General features: G+C 31.2%; 1 protein-coding gene across 1 annotated transcript; it reads right to left on the bottom strand.

Moving 5' to 3' along the window:
- Positions 1-5338: 5338 nt before the first annotated feature.
- LOC140861470 (uncharacterized) lies at positions 5339-7974 on the bottom strand. Its single transcript, XM_073264495.1, has 6 exons — positions 7864-7974; positions 7622-7754; positions 7198-7301; positions 6903-7074; positions 6666-6803; positions 5339-6505 (listed from the first exon to the last, which is right to left on the bottom strand). The coding sequence occupies exons 1-6, from the start codon at positions 7902-7904 to the stop codon at positions 5339-5341; spliced, it is 1755 nt and encodes a 584-aa protein (XP_073120596.1). The 5' UTR covers positions 7905-7974.
- Positions 7975-12997: the final 5023 nt, after the last annotated feature.

A 12997-nucleotide genomic window follows, 5' to 3' on the forward strand; every position in this document is an offset into this window, starting at 1 on the left:
TTATTTTTTCTGCTTTCTTATATTTAATGAAATAAAAATATATAGAAAACATTGTATGTTTCAATCGAGATTTAAAAAGTCATTCAAGGGAATTAGGTATTTTAAAGAAGAAAATATATGAATTCAAAAAGTGGAATGTATACAACGCTCTCTAATTATATATTTTTATTGATTATAAATATCATTAATATTGAATACAATGCTAAATAAATCAATTTGATAGCAGAGCATCACTTGAACATGATCTCAAATGATATAAACATTTTTTATATGATATATAATAGTTTATAAGAACAATTAAAATTTAAATATATTTATTATCTTGTATCAATAATTTTAATACTTACTAATTTTAATCACGAATATATATGTAATAACACGTAGGATTCATATACAATAATACTTTTTGTGTCGCATGTGTTACATATTGGTTGCAATACAAAGATAAAGTATTAAAACTTAAATTCAACAACATAAAAAAAACAAAATTGTAAAAAGAAAAACATAGCAGATCAAAAATACAGTTTTACTTTAATTTTTTCTCCAAAAAAAACAAATAAATTGTATTTGACCGATAAATTTTTCTAGTAACTATCATATGTGTGGTACACTTAATTATTTTGGTTAAATCCGTGGATGACTTTCCTTGTTTAGTTCCACCAACAGCACTTTGTTAGTTTGTTGGTAGGTTAATGCGTGCGAGAAATTTGGTCATGACTTATTCCAAGAATATATCCAAACCAAAATTATTGGGTTCAAATTATGTACACCAATAATTCTTTAGACTCATTGCAAATTATTAATAATTTAAAATAATAAAATATCACCAACAGTTTGTTTCAAACATATTATCTAACAAAAAAAACCTATTTCATATCTTCTAAGATAATCGTTAATTTTTAATTCAAAGAGATAATTAATAGTGTGATTATCTCACAATGTGTGTCTTTCGGTGTGGGAGAAAATGGTTAGATATTTTTTCCGCACGAAAAAAAGGGCGTCAACAAACATGAGAATGTCTGTGGGAGTCGGTTTGAATGGGCACGTCTGTCGGTATTTGCCCCCACGCCGCCCACCTCAACTCATCATTTTCTTTTTATTTTAATTAATTAATTAACATGTCAAAATTTCATTTTTCAGACCCCACTTACCACCCCCATGTAATATTTTATTTTATACCTATATTACAAATTATATGATATGATTTATATTAACAAATGCACCCATCATCTTACTAGTTTTATTGTTAAAATACTCCTATTTTAAATAAGAAAAAATTATGTAACGAATAAATTTTCAAGATAGGAAAAATTATTTTACCTTTGTGATTATCACTGTTCAAAAAATCAGTAAAAGTAAATATCTCACAATCGTTCTTATATATATATATTATCATCACGTGTAATAATAAGTAGTAGAAACAGGATATTGTTGTTGCACGTATTTTGACTTTAGAATTCAGATATTACGGATTTGGAAATTTCAAAATGGAGACACTTAAAAAGTTTTGGATTCCAACTATTATTGAAGTGAGTTGTGTGGAGGACAAGTGTCTCAAAGTGGTTGGAACTTTATTACCATTCTTTGGTTTGATCGAGTCAATTTTTAGAAACATTGAACCAATTTTGTACACGATTTTGTGAAGGTTGACAAATTTGTGCCTCCTTTTAATTTCACAAAATATTTATTCTTCTTTTAAACAGAAGATATGAATAAATAAAATAGAATTAAACTATTACAAACAATTTTGAGATTGTCTCGTCGATTTTGTAAGACGGATCTCCGTCCCACCCAATTCATAAAAAATTATTATGTCAAAAGTTATTTTTTTAATGACGTCTGAACCCGCAGCCACTATTTTTCTGTGTGTATTGGATAATCTCTTTGAATAACGTAATAGTCTGTATGTCAAAAGTATATTAATTTTTACTACACATACGGATCGGGTTGATTGTCTCATAAAAAACTTACTTTAAAAATATAATATATATATATATATATAATTTAAATTTTTGTCCTGAAATTCTTTTGATCAAAATGAATTGGAAAGCTTTGTTCTAGTTGAAATCTTTCCAAATGATTCATACAAACTAATAGAGGAGAAAAACTTTCACATAAATTAAGAAAATGAGAAGTGAACACGTATGTTGAAAATCAGAAAGTATATTATTTTATTAAAAAAAACTAAGAAGTGTGTTTTATAAACTCTCTCAAACACTACCTAAGTCAATTAACAGAATTAGATATGTAGATTTAGTTTGGTGTCATCAAGTCGGATCGAATTTAGTTAATTACCAAATGACCTCAAGTTTTATTAAAGAGTAATAAATAGATATATTAAATATTGATATAAGAACAAATGTCATTTGTGAATCATCTTAATAATGAAAAATGAGAAAATTATTAGGTAGAGTTCCCCAAAATGTGAGACATATCTGACTTCGATAAAAGTAGACAAAGTACATAAATTGAACCATATAATTCTACGGTAGCACCGTAGCAGATGTTTAATTAAAATAAAATAATTCCCTTTGGTTGGTATAATACTACAACAGCAAGTAACACTAGTGGTATACAATATATACTAGCACTAAGGGCACACACATTGCGTGTGTAACGAACAAAATCTTTTTTTTTTCTCAAAAGTTGAAGATGTGAGAGATGGAAAAGTTGAAATGTCATAAAAATCAGCATAATGGATTTTAAGATAATCAAAATTGTGGTAGGAATTCTAATGGGAGAAAGCAGTGTTTTCATAACCGGACCGGTGATCGAACCGGTCTACCTAAAAAACAGTCCAACCGATCGGATCGTTTTAACCGGACGATCGGACCGAAAAACCGTTTATATAATATAATATAATAAATAATATATTTTGAATTTTAAAAACTAAAAAATATATATAAATAGACAAATATATATATATTTATCATAATTTGAAAGCTAAATAAATATGTAAATATATTCAAAATATCAATTATAGTTCTAAATTATTTAAATAAAGAATTATTTAATTTTAAAAAAACCAATAATTATTAAAATATTTTTTTAATGAAGTACAAATTTCAAATAATCATGTATATATATAAAAAATATTAAATTTAAATTTTAAAAAATAAAAAAAATTAAATTTTAAAAAAAGTTAAAAAAATTCGAAAAATCGGTTCAACCGGTTGGACCGATTTTTTGGCTCTTGACCGGTCCAACCGGTTCTCGACCGGTTCTGACCGGTTGGACCGATTTTCTGGTTTTTGGTGAAGTTTCGAACCGGTCCGGCGACCAGTTCCTGGTTGAACCGGCTGGTTCGATCCGGTCCGGTCTGGTTCTGAGAACAGTGGATGAAAGTAGTTGAAAAATAATGTGGGTATAAAGGGTATTTTTGGGCATTTGAAAAACAGACCAAGACACCAACAAACAGTTTTTATAAGATGCTCAAACATAATTAATGGTAAAAGATACATATATATCTTTTTAATAACCAGTTCTTGATTAATTTGGTAAAGCTCAACATGATTTACACTAATGTTTATTTTTCATTTTTATCAAAAAAATTGATACTTATCGGTAATTTCTCCTTAATTCTTTAATTTGATACTTATTATATTTTATTTCGTAAACTATCATTTCATTTTGAATCATCAATACTATCTTTCTTCATATTTTAAATGCAATAATATTTTTATATTTATTTTAAAATTTTTAAACTAGACAGTCTATCACTCTTTAAAAAATATATTTAAAAAAATTAATTTGAAAATAAAAAAATATCATTAAATATTAGAAAAATATTTGAAGTGTGCAAAAAGTCACTGGTAAAAAATAATTTATTTTCATACATATTAAATCGATAATTACCTCTTCAAAATTTTTTTGGATAATTACGTTGTACTTTTATATATACTAGCGACAGAAGCACACACAATTACGTGTGTGATGTAATATATGAATTTTTTATGAAATAATGTATTATTTAGTAGTTGAAAATTAATTATTGGTAAGATAATATAAATTTTATATGCTAATATAATCAAATTGATATTTGAGATTTATACGTGTGAAATTAATCATAGAAACAAACATGATACAAATTGGTTGAAGAAAAGGTGGAAGATGTTAGTGAAAAAAAGAAGTTGAGAACAAGGTGAAATTAAAAAGGATAGAATTGAAATATGATTTTTGGTGTATCATGACACATCAAAAAACAGTCACTATAAATTAAGCACTCAACCTTTATATATACTTGTCACGGTGCACACGCATTGCGTGTATTTCGTAATATTTGAATTTCATAATGTATTAGTAAAATATAAGAGAAATGGAGCGGTTTCAAAAATTTTTTTTTTACCTTTTTTAAAAAAAAATTTACCGTAACTTAACGTGGGGTTAAAGAGCATTGACGTGAGGATATCATTGGGACAAAATTAGATTGAGAGCACGGTTGAAGAAACGTGGGTGTTAGATTGTTAAGTGGGCCGCGATTTTGAAATTTGGAGACAACTTTGGGTCGGTAGGTTGTCTAATTAAGTTTTCATATATGCTTTGTAGTTTGTAATTTAATTTAGTCTACACATTAAATTGACCATGACAGTTTTTATAATGGGTTTAGCTATTATTAAATAGTATATATATATATATATATATATATATATATATATTGATAAACTAAGAAAGAAAGGTTTAGCCCATTATTTTGCGAAAAAATTTCAAATCAATTAAATTAATATAGGAAAAAAAATTGTTGATCATGTATGATTTATCTCTTTGCGATTCAGAAATTTTAGTTTTTTTCGACATAGAGCTGATGTGATACGTACTGACGTATGTAATGTCACATCAGCACTATTGATAAAAAAAAAGACTAAAATTGTCAATTAGAAAAATATAACTAAACTGAAATTTGCAAATATAAAAGTTCAAAATCGCAGTGGAAAAATAAATGGTCAAATATACAATTTTATGAGGAATTATTATTAATGTGAAATTATTTTGTCCAAAGATCTGGCTTAGTTAGTAGAATTTATGCTTTAACAGTAAAATTGTTCAACAGCATCACATGCCAGAATTTGCAACACAATTAATTCTACATTATGTTTCTCTCATAAATGGCGGTTTTTTTTTTTTTTTTGGGGCACGAGATGCAACGGTGCCGCATGTAATATGCAGCGGCAATAAAATTTCATGCAGCCCTTTTGCGTTACTGATGCAAATAAATACACAAATCATTCAATAAATTAATCAACGAAAAAAAAAATAAAAAATAAAAACTAATAATGTACTTGGAACTGAGAAAAAAAAATAACACCTGCCTGAATCTCGACTATTCATATCACTGGCTTGTTCATGTATTTTTATTTTGAAGATTTTGTCGTTTGAGCGCCATGAACTTGGCGGCAAGTTCATCATAATCCGGGAGCTTTGGATGGATATGGCGGCACGAAGGGGGCGTATTTAGTGGAAATGAGTCGGATCTGAACATGTTATCTATAGTAATCTCAACAGGCCTTGCATTTGGCATAGTCATTGCCCTTAAACACTCGTTTTTCATCTCGCCTCGCGCCTTGCAATTGATAGAATCTTTGTAGAAATGTGACCTATGTTGATCAATCTTTGCTTCCTTTATGGATTGCACTGGATGATCCTTTGTTTTGGGGGTCGAAGAGAGATGTTCCAAGGACTCGTTTCTGTCCCCAATATACAAGTGATGGGGATGTTCTATACAGCAATATTTCTTGGAGATCATATCTGAATTGGAATTGCATCTCCACACAAATCCCACACTATCATAGCCACACCTCATGACATTAATGCTGCTCTTGACTGTGACATAGCAACTTCTCTCTCTGTTTCCTCCTTCATCATCAAATGAATCTATTAAAATCTTGTACTTATCTTCTCTTTGATGATAGTGGGATTCGTGTTTTTGAGCCGTTGATGCATTGTGAGAGATGCCACGGTATAGCTCGCATTCGTCTGTATTTTCTTGAGAAACTCTCCGCATTCTTTTTCGGCTCGGTTCTTCTACCACTACTCTCGAGCTTCTTGATACTGAATTCTTTTCATGATACTGCAAAAGCTTTTGTCCCTTGAAAGGAATGGCATCATTAATGTAATCTGCTGACTCTTTAAGAGCTATTTCGAATGGTTTGAAGATAAATAGCCTCTGATCTTGGACATGTCCATTCTTGGTCGACGCTGGGGATACAAACTCCTCAATGTCATCTAGATATATCATTTCCTCTGGTAATCTAGAGGTTTCTGAAGAAGAAGACGACGAAAATGACTCAATTTCGTAAGCTGAAGGCTTTCCATGTATCTTACTCTCGCCAACAACTGATAACTGCATGGCATTGGGAAAACTTTTCTGATCTTCTTTCGATCTTTCAGATTGGAAATCAATGTGTACAATCATTCCTTCGGATTCTGCCGCGGTATTAAGAATTTTTTCATTATCGTTGCCTGTCTGAATCTCATTGCTGGGAATCTGAGTAGTGTTACTTTCGGTTTCCTGCAATATGATTGAGTTTATATGATACCAGGATTTTAGAGAAAATTACACATGAAAAATTTATAGACTTTTTCAGTCGAGGGTACTGGATGACACATCCTGTCTGCACGCACATGATTCTTTTATGACATTATAACATAAAAATATCACGAAAAATTACCCGATTTTCGAGCGAGTGGGATGGTTTGTATTCAAGAAACAAGGGTCCTGTTTCAACACAACTGCTAGCTATTTCATCCAGCAATTTGTACTTCACATCATCAGCCACTTTCTTTGTGTAAACAAGATTCTCTTTTACCTGCAAACAAAGAAATCAAGTATGTTTCCATGCCTTAATTAATTCTTATATTCATATAATCAACAAACTTCCGTTGAATCAATTTTTTGATGGCTCAACCTGATTGTTTACAAGATTTCCCGGGAGTAATTCGAGCGAAGCCGTAACATAACTGAGACCATATCGTTCCGCAAACAGCTTCCTAACCGAGAGTAACTCCGGTAAATCGCCTAGTCTCGCTGATGTGAAAATTAGAGTTGATATTGCTTCATTGATGTCATTCGGACAGTCCCTACTCAAAATTTATTCATTTTCTGATAAAAAGGGCTGTTCATTCTATAGTATATATATTATTATAGATATGAAAAAAGAATAGGTGAAAAATAGCTGAAAATGAATTTATATGAATACATACATGTGTCTTCTGATGTATCCAAGATTTATTATTATGAATTCACAGAAACTGCCCACAAGATCGTACACTTCAACCATGCTCTGATCCTTGACAAGCTGCTCAACCTGAACGTATTTATTTTTTTGGCCAACAAAATAAATATATAACCTCCAACTTCAAAATTGAAATGATTATAATATATTATATACCAAGATATGTATTCCTAATATTATTTATATCATTGATGTGAAAAAAATATAGATAAACACAAGGAGCAACCTCTAGCTTGAAAAATCTAAAATCGCAGGAAACTTTTAACAACAAAGATCAACTGAAATGTGAAGTGATCATCATCATATTAGCGGATAAGTTTTCGAGAAACAGAAGAAGAAATTCACATGAAAGCAGCAAATGTAACAGCAAGCATAGATATATATATATATACCCTTTCAAAGGCAGTTTGAGTATGGCCATTCTTGAGCAGTTCAGCCACATCTTGCCTCAGCTGTCTCACAATCCAGCGCCTCTTGTTCGTCGCAACCTTAACGCGGCATTGCACCTTTTTTATAAGACTTTTACTGCATGATCAAGAAGAAAATATATCTAATCAGAATCTTTTGATCATTACGAATTATTCCAGTGTCGTATATGATCACCATAAATTTAAAATGTTGAAACAACATTCACCATTTCGACGCCTTTCTCCATCCGAATAGAAAATCGAACATTTTCTTTTCCCAGATTTTTACAGCGGTATGATCAGTTGAAAGTTTCTATGTTCTTGGTGAAAAGGGAGTGAAAACGAGCATGGATGGATAAATATTAAATTCTTTTAGCTTCATATATATGTATATACAAATTAGTGAAGATTTGAAAGAATAAAAGTAGATGAAATTGAAGGTGAACTGAACCACGAGTGACAGTTGTTTGAGTAGTTATTTCAGGATGGATGTTGTAGGAGTGGGTGGTTAATTTTGGAAGAGGGAACAACCAGCTAGGTGGTGGGGTGTCAAATTTAATCTCCTTTTTTTTTCCCAAAAATTAAATAAAAAAGGTAACTCGGAATTTGAAATTATTAATTACTACTACATTTAATAATGCTAGAAGAACAGACTTTAATTTCAGTAGTATTAAACTTTTTCTGCCATTGTGTATGAGCAACATGGGATGATCATGAATAGGGGAAAAAGTGCAGAATTCACGCTTATTTATTGGCAACTTGATTCTAAAATTTTTCTATGATATTACTAGTGATCATATTCATATGCACGCAACTTGTGTGTTATATAGTTTTTTTCCGGCGCCACTAATTTTTGGGATAAAACTCAAATACGTCCTTAAAGTTTTTTAACTTTCCCAAAAATATACTAACACTTTATTCGTTCCTACTTATGTCCCTTATTTAACAAATAGTTTCCTTAATATGTCCCTCAAACTAAAAATTGTTTATAATACCCTTATTCTAACAATTATAATTAATATTTCCTCTGGGCTCAAAAAATGGTATCAGAACCTAGGTAATTTTATTCAGACTTTATATTATTCATTAAATCATACTTTTCTTTGTTGAGGAAGAGATTTTCAACAAACTATGGATTCAAACGAGAGTTTGAACCAGAAGGATTTCATTTATATGAAATCCCATAAACAAGTGAATATATTTAAAATAGCTTCTTTACAACAGAACTTAAAGAGACTTAGGTCTTTTATACTCTCTGAAGAGATTAAGAAATATGATTTCTAATTCTCAATTTCTAGAGATCACACCAGAATTCTCTAAACTCTCCGGAGATCTTAGAGAAATTCAAAAGACGGTACAATATTACAGTAATCAGCTGTATGAAATACCTCGGCAGATTGGAGAAATCCTTAAAAACAAGAAGAAATTCTTGTAACTCTAAAGGATCTTCAAACTAAAATTATAAATCTAGAACATACTTCTGGTTCTAGAAAGGGAAATACAGGAGGAAGGTTACCACTCTCGTTTGGTACCGAACCTCTGTTACATCAGAAAGATAAAACCAAAATGGTTCAAAAACCTTTAACTGATGATGAATTGATGATTAATCTTATAAAGATAATATCAGAGAAAAACACTATCTGATGACTACTTTAGAAAGATTAAATCTCGAGGATCTACAAGATCTTGCGGATTCTTTTTCGAATCTTAAAGTAGTAGATCTAAAAATGAATTCTCCTGAGGGTGAACAACTCATAGGGAATTCCACGAGATATGTGGTTAAAATAGAAGAACCACATAGTGAGTTCCATGTTGGAGAAAATTCACATCCAGCAGGAACCAGATCAAGAAGGAGTAATATACCAATACATCAAACTCCTTATGGAAAAACCGTTTTAGACCCGATACATCCTTATGGGGTTATGTTAAACCTGGATGTTCTTGACTTCAAAAACAGAGAAGATCTCATAGATGATTGGACATCATCCATGAGAATAGCAGCAGAAACTTTAGATCTCAATAAAGAAGGATTTATCAAACTTTTGGAAATGAGTCTAATGGGATCTGTCAAGATAGCCTGGGAAATGACCATGCCAGAAACCAAGGAATCAATCTTAGCAGGAGAATCACTTAGCGAGATTGGAGGAAGAATGGCCATCTTTTTTAAAGCACAATTCATAGGAGTAGACTATTTCAATAATCAAGATACATAGAAAAAGAGAAGGTATACTCAAGCTCTGTATAGCCTCGAATTACATGATTTTTGTTTAGTTGATGAATATATTATGTTATTCACCAAATACAGATGGAATTCGGGAGTTGAATAAAATGTAGTCATTCAGCTATTTTTCGCAAAAATGCCAAGCCCCTGGAGAGAAATGCTGATAAAAGAATACGTTCCAGGTAATCTTGATACTTTGGCAAGACGCGCCTCTTTTTTGAAAGAAAAATTGGCGGAATGGTGTCATATGGAAGCATTACAGAAGAACTACAAGAAAATAAGGGGTATTAACAAGCATACTCCTCTATGTTGTAGAGAAAATGATCTCCCTACGGTTATAGGGAATAAATCACAGGGATTTAAAAGGAAGAAATTCAGAAATAATTCCTACAATAAAAGAATGAAAAGTTCTTGGAAATCAAGAACATTTTGGTCCAAACAAAAAGCCAGATCTTATAGATCAGGTAGAAGAAGTGGACCTACAAGAACATCCCCAGCAACAAACTCATCACAAGGCAGGGGAAGAACACCATCTAGAAGAACTTTCAGAAGAACTCATACGAGAGCAAGTGAAAGTTTCAAGTATTGCAACTGATAGACATGTGGAGCAAGAGGACATATATCTACAAACTGTCCAGAAAATGAGAAAAAGGGAGTTAAACTCTTTGAAGCAACACCAGATATGGATGATGCGGTATTCTTTCAAGATCTAGTCCAAGTATATCAATTTGAAGATATCCCCTCAAATGAAAGTATATACGAACAAGATATATTGTTTAGCCAAGATAAATATGAAGATAAATCAGAATCAGAATCAGAATCAGAATAAAGGAGAAGTGTTTCGACACGAAACACAAGAGAGTTTGGCTGGATTTTTTAGTCAAACCGCGATATCTCATAATATGGTCCAAAGGATTATGAGAGAAAATCTAACATTATAGAAGTACCAAGGATTTTCGGCAGGACAAGTAGAGAGGGTCTTAGGCAACCTAGGGCTAAGACAAAGAAGACATCATTTGATTTACAAAGTATCCAGAAGAGAAATGGCAATCCCGATGGAGTTAACAAGTAATCAAATAGAGATGCAGTTAATTCCTTTTGAAGAAGTAAGAGAGGAATTGCAAAAGATGAAAAGTGAGGTAGCAAGAACGATGTCTTGGATTCATATTGGAGCAATCCAAATAATGATCAAGGCAACTTTGATATGAATCTAAGAAGCTATCGAAGATTCCTATTATTTCAAGATTTTTCTCATAATTTTCCATCGAGATTAGAAGGAATTGGGATCTATGACAATCAAGTTGGGGAGCAAAGAAGCCAAGTTGGAAAGCATGGAGTTCGTGGTGGAGTACTGAAATTTTATGAAGATTCTAGAGATATCTAAATCAAATATTCACCGTCCCAAATGTATTTACGATGTTATGAAGCTACGGTTAAAATTCCAGCTTGATCCGACGGCTAGATTTCGAGTTATGATTTTTGCAAGAATAATGCACAATTCGGACAGTTTCAGAGCCTAGGCTCCATTTTCAAGCGCCTAGGCGCCGGTACGGGATTTACATACACTCGGCGTGTAGTGTATGTTTTTGGATTTTTGTGTATTACTTTATTATTTTGAGTATTTTTTATTATTTTGAGTATTAATTATAAGTCTATTAGGAAACTTTTAGATCATATCTTTTGATATCTTTTGTATTATTTTTATTTATCTTTTATTATTTTGTAGTTGTATTATAAATATAACATATACAATCATTATTGAATAGAAGATTGAAAATTATGAAAATTGATTTTTTATCAATTATAATTCTTTCTAGAATTATGAAAAAGCTTTGCTTTGTGTATCAAATCAAACTTATCAAAGTCTAAACACTTTGTGGCGTTTGTCAATCGATTTTCAATTGGGTTGTCAAAGACATGTTCCTTTGAAGGTCTAATTGAATCTTTGATTGTTTTCTACCGTGAATTCTCTGTTGCTAGTTACAGGTTCAACTAGAGGTGGAGATTCCAAAATCTGTTACTTGTTTCAAAGTCGGGACAAAATCTTTGAATTCTTTTGTTATAGAATTGAGGTGCGATTCGTTGTAGTCGTGTTGCCTTTCATACATAAGATTCATATCAGTTGGTATCAGAGCTTAAGGTTCTATTGATTCAAGTAAGTCGTATCTTTCTATTTGTTCTTCTTATCTATTCTTTGTTCTTCTTATCCGTTCTTCGTGTTCTTCGTTCATTGTTCTTCGTTCTTCGTTGGAATCTTTCCTTCGTCAAATTTCTGTGTCGTTTCTTTCAAACTTGTTGTCCAAGTCTCGTGTCTTGTATTACAAGTTATAAATTAAAAAAAACAAAAAAAAATTCCAAAATTCAGAAAAAAAAAAGAGTGGGGTTTCGAAATTGGTGAGAAAAAAAAGTGGTGAAAAAAAAAAGAGGAGAGAAGAAACGAGAAAACTTGTGGCTAAATTTCTTGTAGGTAAAGAGCAAGATTTGAGGACAAACTTTTTTGAAGAAGAGGAGTCTGATATGAATCTAAGAATCTATCAAAGATTCCTATTATTTCAAGATTTTTCTCATAATTTTCCATCGAGATTAGAAGAAATTGGGATCTATGACAATCAAGTTGGGGAGCAAAGAAGCCAAGTTGGAAAGCATGGAGTTCGTGGTGGAGTACTGAAATTTTATGAAGATTCTAGATAGATTTAAATCCAATCTTCACCGTCTAAAATGTAGTTTACGATGTTATGAAGCTACGGTTAAAATTTCAGCTTAATCCGACGGCTAGATTTCGAGTTATGATTTTTGCAAGAATAATGCACAATTCGGACAGCTTCAGAGCCTAGGCTCCAGTTTCAAGCGCCTAGGCGCTGGTACGGGAATTACACACACTCGGCGTGTAGTGTGTGTAAACGGATTTTTGTGTATTATTTTATTATTTTGAGTATTTTTTATTATTTTGAGTATTATAAGTCTATTAGGAAACTTTTAGATCATATCTTTTGATATCTGTTGTATTATTTTTATTTATCTTTTATTATTTTGTAGTTGTATTATAAATACAACATATACAATCATTATTGAATAGAAGATTGAAAATTATGGAAATTGATTTTTATCAATTATAATTCTTTCTAGAATTATGACAAAGC

The sequence above is a fragment of the Henckelia pumila genome, chromosome 4 (assembly GCF_033568475.1).
Source record: "Henckelia pumila isolate YLH828 chromosome 4, ASM3356847v2, whole genome shotgun sequence".
Taxonomy (NCBI): domain Eukaryota; kingdom Viridiplantae; phylum Streptophyta; class Magnoliopsida; order Lamiales; family Gesneriaceae; genus Henckelia; species Henckelia pumila.